The 24,852-nt window shown below is 33.2% G+C and overlaps 1 protein-coding gene across 1 annotated transcript in view; it reads right to left on the reverse strand.

Moving 5' to 3' along the window:
* Positions 1 to 24,852, reverse strand: part of LOC131947247 (collagen alpha-6(VI) chain) — a 66,937-nt gene that overhangs the window by 41,115 nt on the left and 970 nt on the right. The window contains exons 3-20 of the mRNA XM_059308394.1: positions 24,608 to 24,825; positions 24,138 to 24,300; positions 23,479 to 23,661; positions 22,291 to 22,308; positions 21,856 to 22,067; positions 21,423 to 21,585; positions 20,808 to 20,987; positions 20,231 to 20,445; positions 19,513 to 19,681; positions 19,140 to 19,319; positions 18,797 to 18,811; positions 18,237 to 18,451; positions 17,741 to 17,906; positions 17,061 to 17,249; positions 16,332 to 16,564; positions 15,909 to 16,071; positions 15,218 to 15,397; positions 14,892 to 14,906 (exon numbers count right to left, since the gene is read on the reverse strand). Coding sequence (XP_059164377.1) covers positions 14,892 to 14,906; positions 15,218 to 15,397; positions 15,909 to 16,071; positions 16,332 to 16,564; positions 17,061 to 17,249; positions 17,741 to 17,906; positions 18,237 to 18,451; positions 18,797 to 18,811; positions 19,140 to 19,319; positions 19,513 to 19,681; positions 20,231 to 20,445; positions 20,808 to 20,987; positions 21,423 to 21,585; positions 21,856 to 22,067; positions 22,291 to 22,308; positions 23,479 to 23,661; positions 24,138 to 24,300; positions 24,608 to 24,825 — 2,877 coding nt within the window. The remainder of the gene's footprint in view (positions 1 to 14,891; positions 14,907 to 15,217; positions 15,398 to 15,908; positions 16,072 to 16,331; positions 16,565 to 17,060; positions 17,250 to 17,740; positions 17,907 to 18,236; positions 18,452 to 18,796; positions 18,812 to 19,139; positions 19,320 to 19,512; positions 19,682 to 20,230; positions 20,446 to 20,807; positions 20,988 to 21,422; positions 21,586 to 21,855; positions 22,068 to 22,290; positions 22,309 to 23,478; positions 23,662 to 24,137; positions 24,301 to 24,607; positions 24,826 to 24,852) is intronic.

A 24,852-nucleotide genomic window follows, 5' to 3' on the forward strand; every position in this document is an offset into this window, starting at 1 on the left:
TTAGTGTAAAGCGAAAACTTAGTAATTAAACTCTACCAGACTTTGATTTAAAAGTAACACACTCTCTCTGTATCTGTCTCTCTCTTTATATATATATATATATATATATATATATATATATATATATATATATATATATATATATATATATATATATATATATATATATATAATATATATATATATATATATTGCATATGTATTAATGGATGACGTGAATTAAGTATAAAAGATACATACCCTCACAGACTCGCTCAGCTATACTGTTTTTGATTGAGTCCAGTGCATCAAAAGTCTCCGCCTTGAAGACATTGTTCTGGTTGCCTGCTATAGCCAGCAGTTCCTGATCCGTGGCCTTAGCTATTCCAACACTGATGATCTTAATGCCTTTGTCTCGTAGAGCTTTGGCTGCTTGTGATGCTAAACAGCATTAACTAGACATATATAATTGTATTTCTTTTTTAACTTAACGTTACTTTATTCAAATGATCATATTCATTATACTTTATTATTGTCTAATGCAAACCATGTAAGTAATTAAGATTTCATAAAGAAGCAGATTTTGGTAGAGGTTGTACATTTAATAAACCTTTTTAAAATAATAAATAGTAAACGAGGGGTCTCGCCTACTTTTTAAACTCCCCATCCTGAAAGGTGGAGAAGGCTTTTAAAAGATGTTATTGGTAAGATATCTGTACTTGAAATACTTTGTGCAGACGCGTTTTGTCCACATATAATTTTGTCCTGAGAAACTTTGTCTAGAGTTGTTTTGAACTCATATTCTATTCTTTAGATTGTTTGTTTGAGATAACATGTTTATTGTTTTTAGTGTAACCAAAAAACTTACTTGCAACTGGGTCTGCAGACTCGCCGTCTGTAAACACTATAGCCAACTTTGTGGCAAAGTCCCGACCCCCATTTGCAGGGGAGAACATTTCTTCTCTGCTGATGAAGTTTAGTGCATTGTGTGTGTTAGTCCCACCCTTGTAGTACTTGGTGCTCAGTACAGCCTATGAACATAACCATTGTACATCATGCGTTATGTTGGCTTGTACTATTTTTCCAAGACTTTTAAAGTATGTTCATCAATTAATATATTTAAATTATTATGTAATATAACAAGTTACTACTTGTAAAAGAAGGATTATTTTTTTTATAATTGTGTATTTTTATTTTATATCCATAAAAGTAAAGTATTCATAAATTGTATATCAAAACATAATTATATCATATATATATATATATATATATATATATATATATATATATATATATATATATATATATATAATCTGTGTACAAAAGATCACCTTAGACAGTGTGGCACGGTCCGAGTACGACCTGAGGTCAAACTGTTTGTAGACGCCATAGCTGAATGCCAGAGACCCAAACAGGAAGTCGTTAGGTCCCACGGTGACACCTTCCGTCAGTTTTGAGATGAAATCCAGCAGTTTATTGTAATTGTCCTCCCCAATACTTGCAGACGAGTCGATGACAAGGATGACGTCAGCAGCCGCGGCTTTGCAGACGACTGTAAGTTTTTTTAAAATAAAAGTTAGCGAAAAGAATCAGATTTTAAAATGAGTTATTAATTGTTGTTTAAATGACATAATATAATAGTTATTATATAGTAGTCTACAATTTTTTTTCTGCTTTTTAGTGCATAAGTACACAAAAGCTTGATATTAAAACGTTTTTGATGAACATTTTTTTTTTACATTTTAAAACATGCAACTAGAATATCATTACTCAATGCAAATTTTAAAGATTTTAACAAGCAATATTATAGCATTTCTCAATGCAATTTTTAAAACATGTTAAAGATTCAAATATTTCATTACAAATTGAATATATAATTTAAATTATTCATTTTCATACTACTTTTATATAAATTTTAGTATGATATTACAAAAATATTTTGCGATCATTAATTAACAACTCTGTATTTAGATAGAAAAGCAATATAATTACTATTGTTTTAAAATGAAAATTAATTAAATTATAACTTTTAATTCCTAAAAATCAATACTGGTAAATATTTTGCCAATAACTACGAATAGGCGTAATAGCCCCACAAGAATAAAATAAACAAACATTAATCGCGTTTACCTGAATCATCTGTTCCATTAAACGGTGGAGAAAATGGAATAAAAATAAAAATGGTTAATTTGAATATAAATTGTGGTTAATTAAAATACTTTAATTTTCAAAACAATTTTAATATTAATAACTATTGATTTAAAAAATAAAAATATATAATACGTATTTTAATCTAGTTCGCTTGAAAATGAAAACTCTTTAATCATTTGAAAACATGTAAGAATTAAAAAAAGAATTGTAGTTACCAGCGGTGGGCTCTGAAAAGGATTTTGTTAAAATAGTGATTAATCATTAACAGCTGTATTTAACAAGCAAGTACTAGGTTTTCAGTTTCTAAATTCTCCTAGGTCTAACAAAAATAGAATGCTGCTAAAATAAACTAATTTGAAACAAGTAAAATAGTATTAATCTAGATGACGTTTAACTATTTGCGGTTTAAATACAAATTAGTTATGTACAGAGTTGAAGTTACATTCTCAACAATTATTTCGAATATACTATAATAATTCAATCTATACATAAAACACATAAATTACACATAATTTTTAATCTTAATTAAAAAATATATGTAACTAGGGGAAGTTACGACCAATAGTGGTGGGGACATCTCAACCACCCGCGGACTTGACCGACATTACCAGTACCCATTTATCAACTGGGGCGTGGCCAGAGTGACCGTACTTGCTGGGCCAAAATGGCTAGCACCATAACTATACCGGAAACGCTGGTCAGGCATCGATTAGATCTGGACATCTGCGGCGTTTAGTAGCGAACCACCGGCCATCGCCCCCATAAAATATCTGGAACTGACCACGGGGTGCGGGGCCGTGAGTAGCATCAACAGGTAATTTACGTCGCACGGGACGACATTGAGAGTGTTGTACGGGGAAGTCGGACTGGTACTTTGACAGATAGGACATGACTTATCGACATTCAGGAATATTGGCAGATTCCAGGGGCAGCTAATAAATACGGACCCATGGACACACGACCGGACATTATAACCAGAAGCTACACGAGAGACGGAGGACTAGACTTTGGTCGTGGTACGAGTTGTAAATCCAAACCACGTTAGAAGAAACCAGTACGGACGTGTTTACTGTGACCGGACTTAAGGGTGAGTAAGATTGTGCTTAGCTGTCATTGTTAGTGGATACATTGTGAATGGTGTGTATGAATTGTGAATGTTGTGTGTTGTTAGTTGATAATTTGGGTTGTAGAGTACGAATGTACGTTATTAGATTATTGGAGAGAAAGACTAGATGATTGTGATGATTAACCTTTATTTATTATTTCTTTACAGACTTTGGAGGTCTGTTGGGTTTTTAGTTTTTGGCTTATCGCTGTACTTAATAAAATCATCGAACCTACCATCGTGTGGAAAAAAAGAGTGTTGCTTCAAGCTACATTGGTTACATATATTAAAATAATTGTCTGCTCATGGTTACTGAAATAAATGACTTACTTACAACCTCTGTTTGTACTGTGAAAGAAAAATAAATAAATGATAAAACGATACTTAAATAAAAACATCATCGAAATCTACTATTTGAGGACATAAATCGTGCAAAACAATTATATAGGATTAAATACTGTAGTTTCCATAACATGTCAAAGTTTTGCCGTTATTAAAATGACAAACACCACATATCATTTCCTAGATTTTATAGTTATCGTTAGGTCATTTTAAGGTCACACAAAAGCAAGTACTTTATATGATCAAGTTAACAGGTACTTTATGTTCATACATTAGCAGGTTCTTTATAAGATAAAGTCAGCACGTACTGTAAGTGCATACATTAGCAGGTACTTTATATGCACAAGTTAGCAGGTACTTTATGTGATAAAGTCAGCACGTACTTTATGTGCATACATTAGCATGCACTTTATGTACATATGTTAGAAGGAACTTTATGTACATATATGTTAGCAGGTACTTTATGTACATATGCTAGTAGGTACTCTATGTTCATATGTTAGCATGTACTCTCGTGCATACTATAGCAGGTACTAAGCTCACCTTGGCATGTACGCTGTGAAACTTTTCGTTTAATTTTGTCCAACATGTCGAAGGTCGCGGCCTTAAAAACGTTGCTTGGGTCACCTGCTACTGTCAACAGCTCAGATTCTACGGCTTCAGCAATGCCAATAGTGATGATGGTCGCCTCTAGATCTCTGACACGCTTGGCTGCTTTTGTAGCTTTAGAAATCGAAGGATTAAAAACAATATGTTGATCTCTTTTATTGAGAGTTAAAGGAGTGCACATACATTAGATTTTTAAATAACAGAAAAGGTAATGTTTTTTAATTAAGTATCTATTTTTAATATTGATGTTTATATTATTGACTTTTTTGATTTTACTGCCTTAACATTTTAACGGCTGATTTATAATAGTATATATAATTTGACATTTCAATGATGATTTTTTAAAAGTGTAATTAAAAGAACATTTTATATCAATAGTATATTTTTTTAAATAGTAAGCGTTCTAAAAAAAACATTGCTTTTAAAATTAAATTGAAAGGCACATATACAATTTCGCCAAAACAACAAAACAACAAAAAACCTTACTACTTAGGGTAGAGTAAGATCTACCATCGGTCATCAGAATGACAACTTTCTTAGCGTCTGTACGCCCACCGTTAGCAACGCCGAAGTAATCTTTGTCAACGATTTCGTTCAAAGCAAGGTGGGTTTTTGTGGAAGCCTGCATGTAGGGTGCTGCCAAAAAGGCCTGGAGGAGAGTCACAATTTGATAGGTGACACAATGTAGTAGGTGTCACAATTTGATATGTGTCACAATTTGATACGAGTCACAATATGATACGTGTGGTAATAAAAAAAAAAGTAGAACTTACTATAGGAAGTAATTAAAATACACATTATACACACACCCACATTATATAAGTAGTTTATTAGGTCCCTTTTGGGTAGAATGGGGGATGCGGATGCGCAGGCGCAAAGTATATATAGGAAAATACTCGGATGCGGAGGGTGAGGCACGACAAAGAGATATAGTATAATACTCCCTCACTTGGGGGAGCAGGATGGGAGGGTGGGTGAGCCGGCTGGACAATGACATATAGTAAAATACTCCCCCACCTGGTGGAGAGTGAAGGAGCAGGCGCAGGGTAAAGGAGCCGCAGGGACAACGACATATAGTAAAATACTCCACATCCTGGCGGATGGGGATGCGGATAGGGATGGGGATGGGGAGGATGCGAAGGGTGATGGGGATGGGGAGTAGGTCAGTAGGTCAGGTGAGGGTGTGACCTTGTGACGTAATCACCGCAGGTGACCTAGTTATGTAATTTTAATGAGTTTTTAATGAGTTTTTACTTGTTTTTTTTTGTCTTTAATGAGTTTGTTTTTATTAACTAGTTACGTAATTTGATTATTTTTTTTAAAATTTTAATTGATTTGTTTTTAATTTTTAATTTTAATTTAATTACTTTGATTTTTAAAATTTTAATTTTTAAAATATTATTTTTTAAACTTTTAAAATTTTAAAATCTTAATTTTTTTTTTAATTTTAAATTTTATATTTGTTTATTTGTTGTTTTTTAATTAGTTTGATTTTAATTGATTTGATTTTAATTTTTTAAATTTTAATTTTGCAATTTTAATTTTTTTAATTTTAATTTTTAATAATTAATTTTTAATTAGTTTGATTTTTTAAATTTTTTAAATTTTTAAATTATAAATTTTTATTTTTAAATTTTATTTTTTTTGTTTATTTGTTGTTTATTTGTTGTTTATTTGATTGGTTTAGTCATTAACGACACCTGGCACGTTTCGACCCGCCAGCGAAGTTTTTTCCTTTTGACAGGGACCGTGCAGGGATGAATGGGTTTTCTCGGTCGGTTTGACAGCGTAGGTTGATTAGTGGTGGTTTACTGAATGCATTGGAAAAGGGAACACCATAGGGGGTATGGTGATTAATGGGAGTGATTTGATTGAATGCTATGTATGCTAACGTCATATCATATTTAGTTTTTACGTAATTATTTTGGTGAAATTTAAATGTAGACACGTCGTATTATAACGTTGTTGTTTTTTAAAACTTGAAGTTTATAATCTTAAGCAATTTTTTACTAAGGTGATCAAAAATTAAGATGACAATACAAGCTATAGAAAAACAAAATACGTTCAGTGGTAAAAATAAAAATTGTAATTAGGCGTAATGTCTTATGTATAAGTAAACCTTCTTAAATTAAAGAAGTTCAAGTCAAAAAGAAGTTTGATGAAAACTGTAATACTAAAGCGAACGTGGGAAGGTAATCTGCTACAAGACTAAGATATATATATTTATATATATATATATATATATATATATATATATATATATATATATATATATATATATATATATATATATATATATATATATATATTCGTCTTCCTTCTAGGTTCATTGCCTTTTTTTGGTTGAGATCTGTAAGCATAGGTTAAACATCGCCATGTTTTCAAATATCGCGATGCAAACCACGTTCTCTCCCCTCTTACTTAGTAATCGCCTCCTCTACCCATTGTTTACAACACGCTTACAAAGAAAAAATATCCCACCCCTCTACCTGAGACATACAATACAAAAGTGTATCGTGCCTTGTCGTCACAGAAAACAAAAAGGGTGGTGTATAATGTTGTTAACCCTTGTCTTCCTAAATTATTTTTAACTTGTTAAAGAAATTGAATGTTTAGTTAAGGATTCTGACGAGAATTTTTTTCATAGGGGCCGTTACTCGTGGCTGTAAATAAGGCTGTTCTAAATTTAGAACAGTTGTCTTTCCTCTCGTTTCTCTATTAGGGAAGACACGTGGGGACGACACGCCACACGTCTTTTAAAATATAAACAAGAGCGCACGGGGTGCATTTAAAATAAACCCCGCTGGGAAAATGACAATGGCATGGTGACCCTTTTTGGAAAACACTCTTTCAATGTGTGTACGTGTATAATGTCAACACCTGGACAACAAGTCATAGTCAAAAGGCTTAATTCATTACATATCTATGGGAAACCCGCCTTTACCTGTACTTACGTTAGGGAAAGTAAACTCGGTTGAATAAAAAAATGTATTTAAATATATAGAGGTATAGAACATTAAAGTTAACAGATGATGAAAAAATAAAAAATTAAAATAAGTCTAGTACAAGAAAACTTAAAAACAAGGTAATGAAAAAAGCTCTAGAGCCTCCGTTAAGTGTGGCGCCCAACACACGAGGTCGACGCGGGTCGATCAACATTATTTCTTTACTCGATCAAAAAACCTATGACACTTTACGTATAACTGTTAGTGGAAGGTGTGGCAGCAGCTGTCGCATGTTGGCAAATACTTCGCGGAGAAGCACTTAGCGCATTCCCATTTATCACAATACCCCCTATGGTGTTCCCTTTTCCAATGCATTCAGTAAACCACCATTAATCAACCTGCGCTGTCAAAACGACCGAGAAAACCCATTCATCCCAGCACGGTCTCTGTCAAAAGGAAAAACTTCGCTGGCGGGTCGATACGTGCCAGGTGTCGTTAATGACTAGCAGCTGTCGTTAAGTCAGGCCCTATGCAAAGAATTTTCTATTTTTGTATACGTTAGCGCTACTCGCTTATTTTAAACAACAACATACATACAAAATGAATCAAACCAATCAAATAAACAACAAATAAACAACAAATAAACAAAAAAAAATTAAAAAATAAAAATTTAAAATTTAAAAATTTAAAAAAATTAAAAAATCAAACTAATTAAAAATAATAATTAAAAATTAAAATTTTAAAAATTAAAATTACAAATTAAAATCAAATCACCTAAAATCAAACTAATTAAAAAACAACAAATAAACAAATATAAAATTTAAAATTAAAAAAATAAAATTCTAAAATTTTAAAAATTTTAAAAATAATATTTTAAAAATTAAAATTTTAAAAATCTAAATAATTAAATTAAAATTAAAAATTAAAATCAAATCAATTAAAATCAAACAAATAATCAAATTACGTAACTAGTTAATAAAAACAAACTCACTAAAAACAAAAAAAACAAATAAAATCTCATTAAAAACTCATTAAAACTCATTAAAAACTCACTAAAATTACATAACTAGGTCACCTGCGGTGATTACGTAAGATGGTCACACCCACACCTGACCTACTGACCTACTCCCCATCCCCATCCCCCTGCGCATCCTCCCCATCCCCATCCCCATCTGAATCCCCAAACGCCAGGATGTGGAGCATTTTACTATATGTCATTGTCCCGCCGGCTTACCCACCCTCCCATCCTGCTCCCCCAGGTGGGGGAGTATTTTACTATATCTCGTTGTCCCGCCTCACCCTCCGAATCCCGAGTATTTTCCTATATATCCTTTGCGCCTGCGCATCCGCATCCGCATCCCCCATACTACCAAAAAGGGACCTAATATACTACTTATATATATATATATATATATATATATATATATATATATATATATATATATATATATATATATATATATATATATATATATATATATATATATATATTTATATATATAATTATATGTATATATATTTATACAGGGGCAATGCACGAGAATGCTTACTTTACTCAAAGCGTCCTGACTGTTGTACTGATTCAAGTTGAAGAGTTTCTTGACCACGTCACTGAAGATGCTGGCTGAAAACTGCACGTCTTTGGGTCCAAGTTTGAAGGCTTTGGCCAGCTCTGCTGCAAAGTTGAGCTGCTTGATGTAGTTGTCTTTACCGATGCTGTCAGATGAGTCGAGCAAGAGGACGAAGTCAGCGAACGCGTCACATTTATCTGTTGGAGTAAGAATAAAATACAAAATTATGCATCTATGTTAAATGTAGCCTGGGTTCAGAATTTAAATAATAATCATTAAAAAAAGTTTTTAAAAACCCACGTGGGGCGCCGAAGTAAAAGTTATATTACTATTGATTAGATAATACTATTGACTTTTATTAGGGAGCTTGTAGAGAGTCAACAGTATTAGAAACTGTAAGAAAATCACGGCTTCCCACGTTTTTGATCGCTTATAGTAGAGTGATCGCTTGCATTATTGTGATGTATAGCATTTATTTTCTACTTTTTAGTTCATTCAGAAAACGTGGGTTTTTTAAAACTTTTTTAATGATTATTATTTTCTATTTTTTAGTCTTTGTCTGTTTGTTTGCATTAAAATCTTGCTATCGATTTTATCTTTTCACTTTTTTTTTGGGTAAACGAAGACAACTCGTAAAAAGACAACTCGTAAAAAACACGTTGTGTGAATACGTTACTGACTAGAACACATAGATTTGAACCCGTGTCGAGTGGGATAGCAATCGTGTGCCCAACCACTCGACCATATCGTCTCCCCCATACTGGCCACCAGTTGTTACGGTTGTTTGTACACAAACACCGCGTGAACACTACTCATTAAGCAAAGAGGGAGAGTACCGAACCTTGTTTCCATCAAATTACAGTTACTGGGTTATGTCCCCTTTTCCCCACGTTTTTACTACAATTATATAGCGGTCTAGAATGCTCAATAAAATGTTTCCATGGATCAATTTAGTAATAATAACAATTGAATATTCTATGGTCATCGGAAACAAAGCTTCCCTGAAAATTGCAGCGCGCTAGCTAACTGGGAAGTGCCCGAAATATCGATCGCAAGATTTGATTGGAGAACCAAACAAACAGACGCGAAAGCAAGATAAACAAAACGTGGGAAAAATCATACGGTTGGTCTAATATTGGTATTCTACATTTAGGTTTAGTTAATATATCATAGAATAATTTAGATTTTTATAAGCTAGTGCTCTTATATTGTTTTCAAATATTTAACTAAATCTTATCGTCATTTAAGTATGTTTACACTGTTGAAATAAATTTGATAAGTTGCATTATATAAACAGAGTAATGTCACGTTTCAATAAATAGACTTTAGTTGCATCCATTAAGTTAATACGTGACTTAATTTTGAAAAAGTAAATTCAGACAATCACAATGAATATTTTTTAAATATAAAAAGTGGTAAAGGATACTCACCTACTTCTGTGTTGTCTGAAAATGGAAAAGAAAGTAAGTTTTTACGTTAGTATAAATACGGGACGACATTATGCATTTCTATTACGTTTTGTGATAAAATAACTATATCGCTAAATATGTAGCGAATGATGATTTATTTAGTTTTAAACAGTAAATTTAAAATAACTGGTAAATAGGTATATATGCCTACATGTAAAAAAATATATTCAAGAATTATAAGTTATACTTTTTAAGCTGAGTTAAAATATGAAATATAACTTTAATATATTATTAATCAATAATTCTATTTTAAAACTTCATGTCTTGTAGTCAGTACACCAAAAAGTCATGTGAATAAAAATCAATGTTATAAAATAGTTGATTTGAAATGGTTACCTTGTTCTTGAGAGTGGACTGAAAATTAATTAATGAATTTTAATTAATCGCTAGAGGAAATGAGGAAATTTAAAATTATTTTAAAGCAAAAAGCCTAGTAATTAATTCTACCTGACTTTGATTTAAAAGTAACACACTCTCTCTGTCTCTGTCTCTGTCTCTGTCTCTGTCTCTCTCTCTCTCTCTCTCTCTCTCTCTCTGTATATATATATATACATATATATATATATATATATATATATATATATATATATATATATATATATATATATATATATATATATATATATATATACTAGCTGCATACCTGTGCTCCGCCACGTTAAAACTTTTTTAAATGTACCAACTTGGGAACAGAGATTTAATGATTTGTTATACTATAGTGCTACACTTGCATATCCCCTTAAAGCAAATAAAGCAAAATGAATGAGCAGTTGACTGCATCATTATTTTTCTTTAAGGAGTGCTTATAAGGATTGTTTAAAAAAATTGGCGAAATTGTAATCTTCATGTATTTTTGGAAGGGTTTTAAGAGAGACATAGTTTAATAAATGAGAATTCAATACATTAAAATAACAGCGCCGACCACCATAAAATAGACCTTCCGACACATGAACAGCAATCTGAAAAAATCAAACACTGTACCGATCCACACCTAACTCAACATCATTCTCCTAGCAAAGGGGGCGGCAACCTTTTGATACGCAAGAGCCAAAAGTTACAATTTATAAATTTTCCCAGTTGTTAAAGAGCCACAACATTTTTAGTTCAATATTCGGTATTTGATTCAGAGTTTCTTCCATGCATCTCTTTGGGGGGGGGGGCAAAATCAGGGGGTGTCTCCCATTAGTCAGTCAGTCATCAACACGGCAAACGCCGACTAACTGGCTTGGATTTGGGCTTGAATAACTTGCATCGTTCGCTTCCTCCCTTTGGTTCTCACCAGGATTATCTTCCATCCTAACGCAGAGTAAAGTGGTACCCCACCGTCCAGTAAAAAATAAAATATATAACTATTAATATTTGTGCAAGGAGTTGGAGAGCCGCATCTGGACGTCAAAAGAGCCGCATGCAACTCGCGAGCCGCAGGTTGCCGACCCCTGTCCTAGCCACATCAACCCGCAAGCACCACTCGTACATCAATGTATTATCAAAACGGCTGCATCTATGATGTTTTTATATGGCGATATAGCAACCAAATCAGTAACTTATAAACATCTCTAAAATTTAATTTTGCATATCAAACAATATAGCATTTTAAAACATGGCGAAAAGCTCTAACTGATGTCTGTCAACTTTCTCTTCTCCCCTTCCCCGTGGTGTAATGTACACCAAACATGGACGAAATATACAAAAGTGCAAGAAACCCATCATGAGGAAAATCAAGAAATTTTGTGATTTTTGCCACGCATATCCCCTTAATATTTTCTTTACGTTATGCAAAAGAGAAAAAAACAGTGGCAACTATAAAATAATTTTATGTCGTTATATAAACAAACCCTAATCTATTACATATAATAAGACAATGCGATGCACTGAAAAACACTGCATGGTGCGATGTTTATTTTTATGGTTCCAAAATCTAGAGCGATGACGGAATGACTGACACACTGCCAGCCCGCTTATATTATAGATATATACTAGCTGCATACCCGTGCTCCGCCACGGTGAATCTTGTTTAAATGTACAAACTTTGGACCAAAACTAAACTAAACCCAAAAACACCCACAAACACAATGCAAACACTAAAGAAAAAACAAATGCAACACACAAACACAAAAGAAAAAACAAACGCAAATAAAAACACAAATGAAAACATCAACAAAATGTAAACAAAAACGAAAAAACAAACACAACACTCATAACATAACATAACTTAAATGCAAACATAAACGCATAGAGCTATCAGTTTAGGCCGTGGCGCCAAATCTCACCCAGTCCAAGCGCCGGCGGATGCGCCTATTTCACTGAATGACTATAAAAATCCCAGGTTGTCCGCAAAACGGAAATATTAATAATTAGTAAACAGTACGTTTAGTGTGTATATATATATATATATATATATATATATATATATATATATATATATATATATATATATATATATATTGCATGTGTATTAACGTAGCGACGTGAATTAAGTATTGAAAGATACATACCCTCACAGACTCGCCCAGCTAAACTGCTTTTGATCGAGTCCAGCGCATCAAAAGTCTCCGCCTTGAAGACATTGTTCTGGTTGCCTGCTATAGCCAACAGTTCCTGGTCCTTGGCCTTAGCGATGCCAACACTGATGATCTTAATGCCTTTGTCTCGCAGAGCTTTGGCTGCTTGTGATGCTATACAACATCACACAGACATATATAGTTGTATTTCATTTTGAACTTAACGTTACTTTATTCAAATGATCATATTCATTATGATGTCCTGAGACACTTTGTCTTGAGATAATTTGAAGTGATATTCTATTTTTAAGATATTTAGATAGAGATACAATGTTTTTTTTTTAATGTAGACAATAAACTTACTTGCAACTGTGTCTGCAGACTCGCCGTCTGTAAACACTATAGCCAACTTTGTGGCAATGTCACGACCCCCATTGGCAGAGGAGAACATATCCTCTCTGCTGATGAAGTTCAATGCACTGTGTGTGTTTGTCCCTCCCTTGTAGTACTTGGTGCTCAGTACAGCCTATTAAATATAACCAGTGTACATCATGCATTATGTTGGCTTGTTCTATTTTACCAAGACTTTTACAGTATGTTCATCAATTAATATATTTAAATTGAATGTTATATAACAAGTCACTAATTCTAAAAGAAGGATTATTTTATTTTATAATTTTTTTTTAATTTTATATCCATAAAAGTAAAGTATTTATAAATTGTATATCAAAACATAACTCCATATATATATATATATATATATATATATATATATATATATATATATATATATATATATATATATATATATATATATATATATACTAGCCATCGGTACCAGTTTCACGTGAATTATAGGCCTATATATTTTAAAATGTTGTACTTGTTTGTGAAAAATAATTTATGAAATAGTTATTGGTCAAAACGCAATGTGCTTTACTACACGCTGAACGATATTAGTGACAAAGCAAAGAAATAACTAATTAGCTAAAAAACATAACACAGGCACACACCGATTAAGTGACTTAAATGATTCCGTTAAAAATCTGGCTTTTCAATGGTCATTATGTTGTTTTTAAGTAATTTGTATTAGTTTGACCGATAAAATTGTATATATTACATAGCGTACGTCTCGATGAGTAGATCTATAGTTCTAGATCTAAATCAAATTTGAATGAGGTAGTCCCTTTCTTTATAGTCTAAAATCGGAAGATTCACATATACAAAATATAATTATGGCCTGAAAATATTACTGGAATAGATTCTAGAGTAGATAGAGTCTAAATCAAGATCTAGATCTAGGTATTAGCTTTTAAGTCTAGTCTTGTTTTGTGCGTAGATTATCTAGTCTAGATCTAGAATATCTAGATCTAGATCTAGAGATCTAGAATTTAAATACATAAAGTAAATTTTATAAGTTTAGGTCGAGAAAATTGTACTGTATAGATCTAGATTTCATAGCGTACGTAGATTTATCATATTTGAATGAAATAGTTCATTTCTTTATTTTTTTCGAAACTCGGAAGATGACGTCATTCGTTTCATGCTCTTTTCCTAGTGAAAACATTCAGCGACGTCATTGTTAAATGAGTTCTTGTAAAAAGTATAAACACTTTTCCGGTTACATATTTACATGGTCTTTTATATATTAGGATATATATATATATATATATATATATATATATATATATATATATATATATATATATATATATATATATATATATATATATATATATATATAATCTGTGTACAAAAGATCACCTTAGACAATGTGGCACGGTCCGAGTACGACCTGAGGTCAAACTGTTTGTAGACGCCATAGCTGAATGCCAGAGACCCGAACAGGAAGTCATTAGGCCCCACGGTGACACCTTCCGTCAGTTTGGAGATGAAATCCAGCAGTTTATTGTAGTTGTCCACCCCAATACTTGCAGACGAGTCGATGACAAGGATGACGTCAGCAGCCGCGGCTTTGCAGACGACTGGATTTTTTAAAAATTAAAGTTTTATCGAAAAGAATAAATTTTAAAATAAGTTATTAATTGTATTAATATTTTTTCAAAAATCGTGTGAAATAAAATACTTTGTGTAAATTAGAAATATCATAAAACCTTTATGAAGTTCTTGTAATTAAATTTTACTTAATCACACGATCCTTAAATTAAAGCATCGCTTTATTAGAGTCATTGCAAATTTACTGCATTTAGTAATAATACCTGCTGGTTTAGGCGCTGTGAAAAAAAAGAAAAAGAAAGTAAATGTAACATATATATATATATATATATAATATATATATATATATATGTAACATATATATACATATATATATATATATATACATATATATATATATATATATATATATATATATATATATATATATATATATATATATATATATATACATACATATATAATATTATATATGCATAATTTAAAATGCAGACTTCTGAGTTATTTATTTTAATAAATTGAAAAAACAATTTATGTATTTAATTAAAATTAAAAAGCAAATTAAAAAATTGCTAAAATAGTCACAAACCATCACGGATATTGTTGATGACTTTCTCTTTAATGATGTCCAGTTGGTCAATGGAGCTGGCCTTGATTATGTACTTCTCGTCCCCAGCCACGTTCAGGAGTTCATTGTCCTTAGCGTCAGGGAGTCCGATGGTGATGATGATGATGCCTTTCTGCCTAATCGCCTTAGCAACGGTTGCAACTAAACGCATCAAAACAAAAAAAAATATTTGATCGCTGATTAAATGCTATATAAATCTGTACAACTCTGTTATACATACATTGCTACACATGTTTTGCAGATAAGATAAAATAAGATAAAATAAATTATTAAAAGGGATTGTTGTTCAATTAGGTGTTACAAAATACTTCATCAAGCTATTGATTATTCCAATCAACCAATGTTGGATAACTATGTATTTAACTAATCCTATTTGTAGGCAGCAGAGTTGTATCCCCTTAACATATAGCTATTCAAGTATTCTGTGTTGGCCCGGGGATCGATTAAATTACTCTTGAAGTTTAACAAGACGTTGCATTCGATACCAATCTTTCATTAGGACAAAGCGAAAATTCCTAATGTGTTTAAATACACAATTGTTTTACATAAGATGTCATGAAGAATTAACCAAATATACATGTGCATAAATAGTTAACAAGTGAACTTCACATAGTTACGGTAGCACCAACGATGACAACATATACTGTCTTACATCCTGCAGGGTTCTGTAAGGGCCCATGGATAAGGACGACAAAAACTTTAGGAGCTGAAGGTCTCCCGCCATTCTTGGCATTAAATACGTCATTGGTGGTGATCAGATCATTCAACTTGGCGGGGTTGACGCCCCCTTTTTGGTAGGCGATTGAATTGATCGCCTGAAAAAGTAAAAAAAAAATCACGCAGGTTAAAACATGTTTTATCACCACAGGTGTTATATGTGTATTCAATATGTTACAATAGCACATGAAACAATTAGAACACAACATTTAAAAAATTCCGGTAGTGTAAGAATTAGGCCATAGTATATCACACATTAAATGTAAATTATGAAAAAAACAAAGGCAAATGAAGAAGGGTTGTAACATTTACAGCTTAATTAGAGATAGGTGCACGTATATATAACAGATTGGACAACCTCTGAGAGTGGCTTGTGTAGCACGTATGTCTTTAAGTCAAACGCCTTCTTGACATCATCACCATAGGAGACAGCCCCGAAGAGAGCGTTCTTCTCCCCCAGGATAAAGCTGTTGGTGATGTCGGAGTAAAATTTCTGCTGTTTCTTGAAGTTTGGTTCGGTGATAAACTTGGAGGACTCCGAGAGGAAAACAATATCAACCTCAGTCTCACCAACTGGTTTCTCTTTAGGGGCTGCAGGAAAACATTGAAAACATTACTTCACAATTTAGAACGTTAGTCTGTAGCTATTGCTTAATTAATGGCAACACTTACTTAACGCGTAAAACAAACTTTATAATCTAAGAGGAAATATTAATTGTTCTAACAGAGACATCTAAAATTTGCATATCTATATGAATGTTACAATATTATAATATAAATCTATCATTTTTACCCTGCTATTCTCCTATATTAAATTATTGCGGTTACACACTGGTAATATTTACGCATTACTGCTACTATAATATACTAGCCATCGGTACCCATTGCGCGTGAATTATAAGCCTATATATTTTAAAATCTACTTATTTGAGAAAAATAATTTATGAAATATTTATTAGATCAAAACGCAATGTGCTTTACTACAGGCTAAACTATATTAGTGACAAAGAAAAGAAATAACGAATTAGCTAAAAATCCGACACATTTAATATAACACAGGCACACACTTAATTAATTTTGTCCTCACCTTCTTTGATGCGGGTGATGACGGCGTTCTGTATTTTATCAAAGTCGTCTACCGACGGAGCTGCGATGATATTTTTGTTGTTTCCTGTCAGGGCGATCAGCTCCGTGTCTGTGCCTCCACTGACCCCCACAATGATCACGTGAATGCCCTTCTCCCTCAGCTTTTTGGCGCTCACACCTAGCTTCTTCACTGTGTAAACAGACGACATTCAAACCCGCAAAATGATTCAACCATTTGTTTGTAAACAGACGGACGAAATTCAAACCGCAAATGGATTCAACCATTTGTTTGTAAATTGACGATCAAACAACTACAACGTTTAGATAGAAGTATAATGAGATCAAATAAAAATAAAACATATCACTGTGTAAATAGAGAGAACTATTTATAATCAATTCGAACATTTATATTATGTAAATTTAAGTACATTCAAAAGTAACATTAACAAAATTATATAACACTGTATAAGTGTAGAAATGTACAAATATCACATTTACAAAATGAGTTACTTTGTATACAGAGATTCATTGTGGGAAAATATGGGAAATCAAATAACAAAACGATGTAGGGGTTGGAAGAATGATTATTCAAGTAGCGAGTAAACTTTAAGTGCTAACAATAGTTTATTTAAAAACTGTAATCTAACATCAAAAGGAAATGTGAAATATATATGGACTCACATGCTTCACTGTCATAGGTAATGCCGTATGTCACCAGTAGCAGTATCTTGTATGCGGTCGGCCTATTTCCTTGTGATTTGCTAAAGATGTCGTTCTCTAAAACAAAGTCCAACGCCTTGACCAAGGCTGTTCCATCTGAGTTCATATACTCTGCGTTTAAAATGGCCTAAAAATATTGTGTAAAATATATCAGAATTGTTAGAAGCTGTAATCAGAGTTTTCAAACAAGTCGTGGTATGCATTATGTTTATTGAATTACAAACTCTCAGTCAAACAAAACATATTATTGGCTGTTAAAATATATTTAGTTTTGAAAAAAATGTTATATTATCAATGTTCTTAAATCTAAAATTAAAATACATATATTTTTAATATTGTATTCTCTAAAATAAGTATTACCTAAATTGATTAGAAACTGCTGAAATAAAGTAAACAATTCTTGTTAAAAAATATCAAGGTGCTCAGACAAAAACCTTGTCAAAAAAAGATAATTTACCTCAGTCAAACCCTTATTTCTGCTGTAAGTGTTGAAGTCAAATATTTTCTTGGGCTCAGTGCCATACACGACTCCAGCGAACTGAGCAAAGTTGGGGCCGAGAACAAAACGTTCGGTCAGCTGTGAGAGGAAACTCAACTGTTTCTTGTAGTTGGTCTCGCCTATCCTCTTAGACGACTCGATGAGTAGCAAAATGTCTGACTGGGAGTTGTAGTCTACAAAACCACGCAAAGTGTACACATGTGAACACATACATGGAACACTATTACATATTTCATAACTACATTACGTAAATCAAAATTTGTAATTTAAAGTGATCTTATGTTTAAGAATCAAAATAACCTCTACTTTTCTTCTGTTTAAATAATTTATAATTAAAATAGTTCTCATTTGTATTTTCCATATGCGTCAAGTTAAATAATATTATGTATCATAAATTGCAAATTCGATACACTGTTTAACATTAATATTACAATACAATTTTAATTTAAAATATTAGTTTAATGAACTCAATGTTATCACTTGAATCACTAGCCAAAAAATGTAAAATCTAACAATACCTTCTCGTTTGGTAACTGAAAGAAGAGATAAAAAAAATATGTTATGCAAACAGGATGCGATTGTTCTGTTTTAGTTATCAGTTAGAACATTGCATAAGAGAAAGTACCACCATAGTAACACGTTAAATGATTACATGTATAATATTACAATTGTTGTTCTATCTTTTTTGTAATTCCATTTAATTTCAAACACATACGGAGTGTGTATTGTATTTTTAAAAATGCCTTCTTAAACTACTAAAATCGAGAAAAAATATTTTAAAATTACAGCCATAAAATACATACTAAAATTACACTAAACAAGAAACGGCTTCTAAAATTACAAATTCTTATCACAAGTTACCTTCCCTGACACGTCTGATCACCCACTTCTTCTGTGCGTCCAGCTCTAGCAGAGACTCCGCCGCAAAGATATTTTCTGGAACCTCTGATACAGCGGAAATCTGACTATCCTTGGAGCCAGAATAAGCCACCGTTAGGATGTGCACATCGCGGTCACGCAAATCTTTAGCAGCGGCTGAGGCTGAAAAATGTGAAAACAGCCGTTAAATTATGAACTCAAAACCTGAAGTATAAATAAGCTGATTGAACTAAATGTGTAATGTACGATAAAATTATTTATAGCTGATAATAACATTTCTAAAGACGCCACAGTCTACAAGCGAGTAAAACTTGTTTTATCAAGCTAGCCTTGGCCCAAATTTTAAAGGGCTTACACTCATCCGGGTTTTGATGGCTGCAGCCGTTGAAGAATATAACAATTTTTTCGGCGTCGTCTCTCCCTCCTGCAGATTTTCCAAAAAGATCGTTGGTGGTTATCAAATTGAAAGCTTTCTGTGGGCTGAATACAAGTGCTCTGGCGTTTCCGTTGATTGCAAGTATTGCCTGGAGAATATATTACAATATTCATAACTTCTGTTCATTTAAAAATAAATGTGTTGTCTTATTTTTTTAAAAGTAGGCTTCAATATAAACCTAGCATGTTAAGGTCTATAATATGATTAAAGTTATAGAAAAATTTAATACGCTAATACATGTTAGTTAAGTGAACGGATGACCTATAGGTAATCCCTTTAGAAAGTGAGTGTACGGCCATAACAGTGTCAACTACGTTTCCGTTATCAAATTTTTCTTTAAGTTCTGTTTCACACAGGGACCTTCTACCGACTTAAACCAGTTACTAATGACAAGATTTAGCAAAGCGCACTTGTGCTCAGCTAAATAATAACTTTATTGTATGCACATATTCTAGTAATGAAGTAATCCAACTGATAAGTTATACAGTCGAAGTAAAATAAGATAGATATTCTTTACTTGTATATCATTTATACACAGATTTGAAGATTTACATTTTTTGTAATTAAGTCGGATTGTTTTTGCATATAATCAAACTTTCGTTGCTTGTAAATACAGTTTAAGGAGTTAAAGAATTACCTTGGATAGCTCGGCATTATCGTTGTAGGTCTTCAAGTCAAAGACTTTGGAAGCTTCCTCCCCAGCGAGTATTGCCCCAAAGCGGACGTCGTCGTTTCCAATTCTGTACTTCTGGGAGAATTCCGAAATAAACTTCTGCACGGCCTTAAACAGGACGAGTCCATTTGCTCCGGAGTTGTCAAGCACAAAGAGTATATCGGCCTTGACGTCTTTCTCTAAGACACATTGTATACAGTTCAGAAAATGTTAGCCTTCAACATATTAAATATCGGCCTTGACGTCCTTTTCTAAAACACATTGTATACAGATGAGAATATGTTAGCCTTCAACATATTAAATAGGGAAATAATGAGAATAATTGACACACCGAACTATATAGGCATACATAAATCAATTAGACTATACATAACATACACATTTTTAAACTCTGGATGCTGGTCTTGGAAACAATCTACATTGAATACTTTATCGTTCTCGAAATCAGTATAATTCTTAACATTTAGTACAGTTCTACTAATTAGGCTTATATGGTTAGTTTTATTTCTCTAATACTTCCTGTGTTGTACATTTAATTTACCTTCTGTTAAACGTTTGACAACTGGCACTTTGATAGACTCGAGGTCGTCCGCTGTATTGGCCGTGAAGACGTTGCTCTCAATTCTAGCTACAGCTACCAGATCATCCTGAACGTAGCTACCCCAGGCGATAGCCAGCACATGGTAGCCCTTGATACGCAGGAGATTGGCGGATGCGGTGGCTTTAAATACAAATGGACAGATTTAATTCAACAATTATTTTTCAGTAACTTTCTAAGATATAAAATAGTTAATATGTGACTGACGATAGTTTGAAAACATTACTATCGTGATTCGTTTATGTTCTTTCAAAACTAGGTCGTTTTCTTCAATTAATGTTTTAACATTCGAAATTTGTTATTATAGAAATTTTACCTTGGTAATTGAAAAAAAAAAAAACAAGAGTCATACATAATTTTTTAACCTACTGGTTGTTTTCATCATATTTTGTTGTTTATTGTATAACGTTTTTTTTTCACTACGCTGTATTTTTTATTCTAGTGCTTTTGTTCATTACTCTGAAATTTATTGCAAGTTTAACTTAAAGCCATAAGAATAGGTAAACACTTGGTTCCGTATTGCGGAAACTCCGCTCAGTTCTGCACGACTAAAAACACCTGCAGCGGCGTCTTGGAACTTTCCTCCCGTGACGGTAATGACCAGCTTGGTAGCCGTCTCACGTCCGCCAAATACGGTGCCGAACAGGTCTTCTTTAAGGATGAGTTCGTACCCCTTGGACAGGTACAGCCCGCCTTTCTTGTACTTGATGGTAACTATAGCCTGTTATATATATATATATATATATATATATATATATATATATATATATATATATATATATATATATTTATATATATATATATATATATATTTATTTATATATATAAATTCAAATGACAAAAATCGTATTCTGTGTTGGCTGAAGTGTCACGTCTTTGGTAAAGGAAATGTCCTTTTTTGTAAGACATCGGTACAGACGGTCTGTCTGATTGATCGATTAGTCTTTAATCAGCGACGCATAATTTAAAAGTAATGACTATGACTAATTACCTGCGATAGAGCGTCATGTTTAGAGTGGGTATTTAAATCAAAGACTTTGACAGCGTCATCCCCAATGGTGACCACACCAAACCGGACGTCGCTTTCTCCAATGATAAACTTCTCCGAGATCTGGGCAACAAACTTGAGCTGCTTCTGCAGACTAGCTTCGCTACCGCTGGAGACATCTAACACAAACAGTACATCAGCCTCGGCTCCTTTCTCTGTGGACACATTGTATGAACATACGCGTTACATGCTTGTACTGATACAAGAACAATTTAGGATGAATAAAGTCAAACCTAAATTCGGTATCAAATATCCAAGGAATATACTGCGTTGTTCGGAATGTTAACAAGCTCAATGCTTTAAAAAAGTGTTTATTATAGTTTAACTTTAGGATCTAATATGAAAAGTCTTATTAATTAAATAAAGAAACTGTTTTACCTTCTTCCTCTTTCGGCACTGAAAACAAAATAAACAAGTAATTAAAAAAAGTCTAGTGACAATTTTAGCGCAATTTCCTTGTGTTATCTAAAAATAGCTCTGTCGTAGCGTAAATCAAGAGCAGGGTTAGTAAAACCATTGGTTAGTTATTAAAACGTTTTTTATTAAATAAACCTAACTACTAACTAAACTAAGCACCTTGAAATCAAGAGCAGGGTTATTAAAACCATTGGTTAGTTGAACTTGATTATCAACATGATAATCATTAAGATGATAGATCTCTACTTCCGGCATGTATATACAACCACACCACACGCGTCATCACGTTCAATAGATGCGTCATCGCGTTCCATGGCTGCGCCATCACGTTCAGTAGGCGCGCAAGTTAATTAAAAAAGTCTAGTGACATTTATGCGCAATTTCCTTATGTTATCTAAAAATAGCTCTGACGTATAATGATGGGGTGCGTTCAAGCTAGAAGAGCGATCGGTTTGTAGGTGTTTATGTAATTTTAAAATTTGTGACCGAACGAGAGGATATTTTTGAAAACTTTCTTCGGCAATATTGTTCTAAATTATGGCAGGAATCGATTGGTACATGTTTCAAGTCGCTAAGTGGTCTGGTTGCCGAGATATGGGCCAAAAACTGCATTTTTTCGAGGTTTTTTGGCTTTTACGGGAAATACATGAAAGAAACCCGGAATTTTTATGGCCTATGCTCATTCTCGTAACTTGCTTAACATAATTGCTTTTGGAACTAGTCATCGATATTGCTTCGTTGAGGAGGAGATACGACTTAAAGCCCGGACACACATTCATCCATTCATTCATTCATCCATCCATCCATTCCCAGAAATGACGAGTTAATAAACGCAATTCTCCAGAATGGAAATTGCGCTAAAAATAAGAATTTAATATAAATATTACTAGTTAAGTTTAAGTATAGGAGTTTAAAAAGTTGCTTTTTAGTAACATTGTTTTGTTTTAATTGGTTTATACGAATGAATTTAAAATCATTTATATATCCAATCGAATTTTAAAGAGATGGAAAAAGTACTAAAGTGACATGATAAGAAAACTAGTTTATCATTTTGTTGTACTGTGTTTTATGTGTTGTTGTGGTAAAGAAATGCTAGAAATGCTTGAAGTACGCTGTTGTTACAGTATAAGTCTAGCCTTAACCTCTGACCTTCACAAGTACGTGTGGTGACCTTGTTGAGGATACCGCTGAGGGCGTCATCAAAGTTGCTGGCCTCAAAGACGTTGTTGGGGTTGCCTGCCCAAATCTGGAGCTCCGACATGTTGGCGTTGACGATGCCGATACACATGATGTTCACACCTTTGTCCCGCAGCTTTTTAGCGGCGGCCGCAGCTGGGTATCGAGTGGAAACATGCGTTAATGAGTAGATTCAGATAGGGAAGATATTGTAAGCTGACAACTACACAAATGATAATACAGGAAAAAAACATTTTAATTGTCAGCCACAGCCCACTGTAAGCGCTATACAGCAGTCGATGCTTTTCGTATTTCTACTTCATTTCACTCTATATTATACCACACACACAGTGGCGTAGCCAGGATCGTCTCAAAGGGGGGTTCCAATTTTTACCCGGGGACAAACTTTCGATTTGCACCCCCCCTCTCTCAAACTTTCGATTTGCACCCCCCTTATACTTTTTATATATACCGAGGGGTCTATGGGGGGGGGGGGAGTTATGACCCCCCCTAACCCCCCCCCTGCCTACGCCACTGCACACACACGATCAATGCTTCTCCACTTTTAGATGGATACTAAATTTATTTACGTGTAATACGCCTATAGGGTAAGCTATAGGATAATTTCTTACTCTCTGCAGGTCTATCCGACTGACCATCTGTGACGACTAGAGCAATCTTTGTGGCCGTGTCCCTACCCCCAGCATTAGAACTGAACATGTCTTCAGATAGGACAAGATCGAAGGCGAGATTCGTGTAGGTTGACAAGTTGTGATACGGTGTTTTCATTACGGCCTAAAGAAGAACAAAATACAATACAATACATGTCCAACAAAATTCTAATTGCCAACAAAAGATAAACACAAGTGGTAGTTTTGCCTAATCATTATTCGTGTATTTTGTATTGGTAAAATTTAGGTAATATCAAATTATATAAAATATATTAGATATAAATAAATGCATCGTACTTTTAAAAAAAAAAAATTATTTTTTTAAAGTGATACTTTTAAAGATAAAAAGAACATAGTACGATACAATTTTCAAAGCACAACAAGTAGAAATTTGAATTAAACATCCGCTTTAACACAAAGATCAATTTTACCTTAGAGAGATCTGCGTGTGTTGTGTAAGAGCTCAGGTCGAACAACTTCTCGGCCTTCTTACTGTACACGATCTCCCCAAACAAAACATCCTTAGGGCCAACAACGAAGTTCTCGGTAAGTTTGGTCACAAATTCCAGCATCTTGGCGTACCTCTTGGGGCCGATACTACCAGACGAGTCTAGCACCAATACCACATCGGCTACTGCGTGACAGTTATCTGGTATCGCGACAACAAAATGATACT

The sequence above is a fragment of the Physella acuta genome, unplaced genomic scaffold, assembly GCF_028476545.2.
Source record: "Physella acuta isolate Inbredline_101_S28 unplaced genomic scaffold, ASM2847654v3 ptg000590l, whole genome shotgun sequence".
In the NCBI taxonomy this organism is placed as follows: domain Eukaryota; kingdom Metazoa; phylum Mollusca; class Gastropoda; family Physidae; genus Physella; species Physella acuta.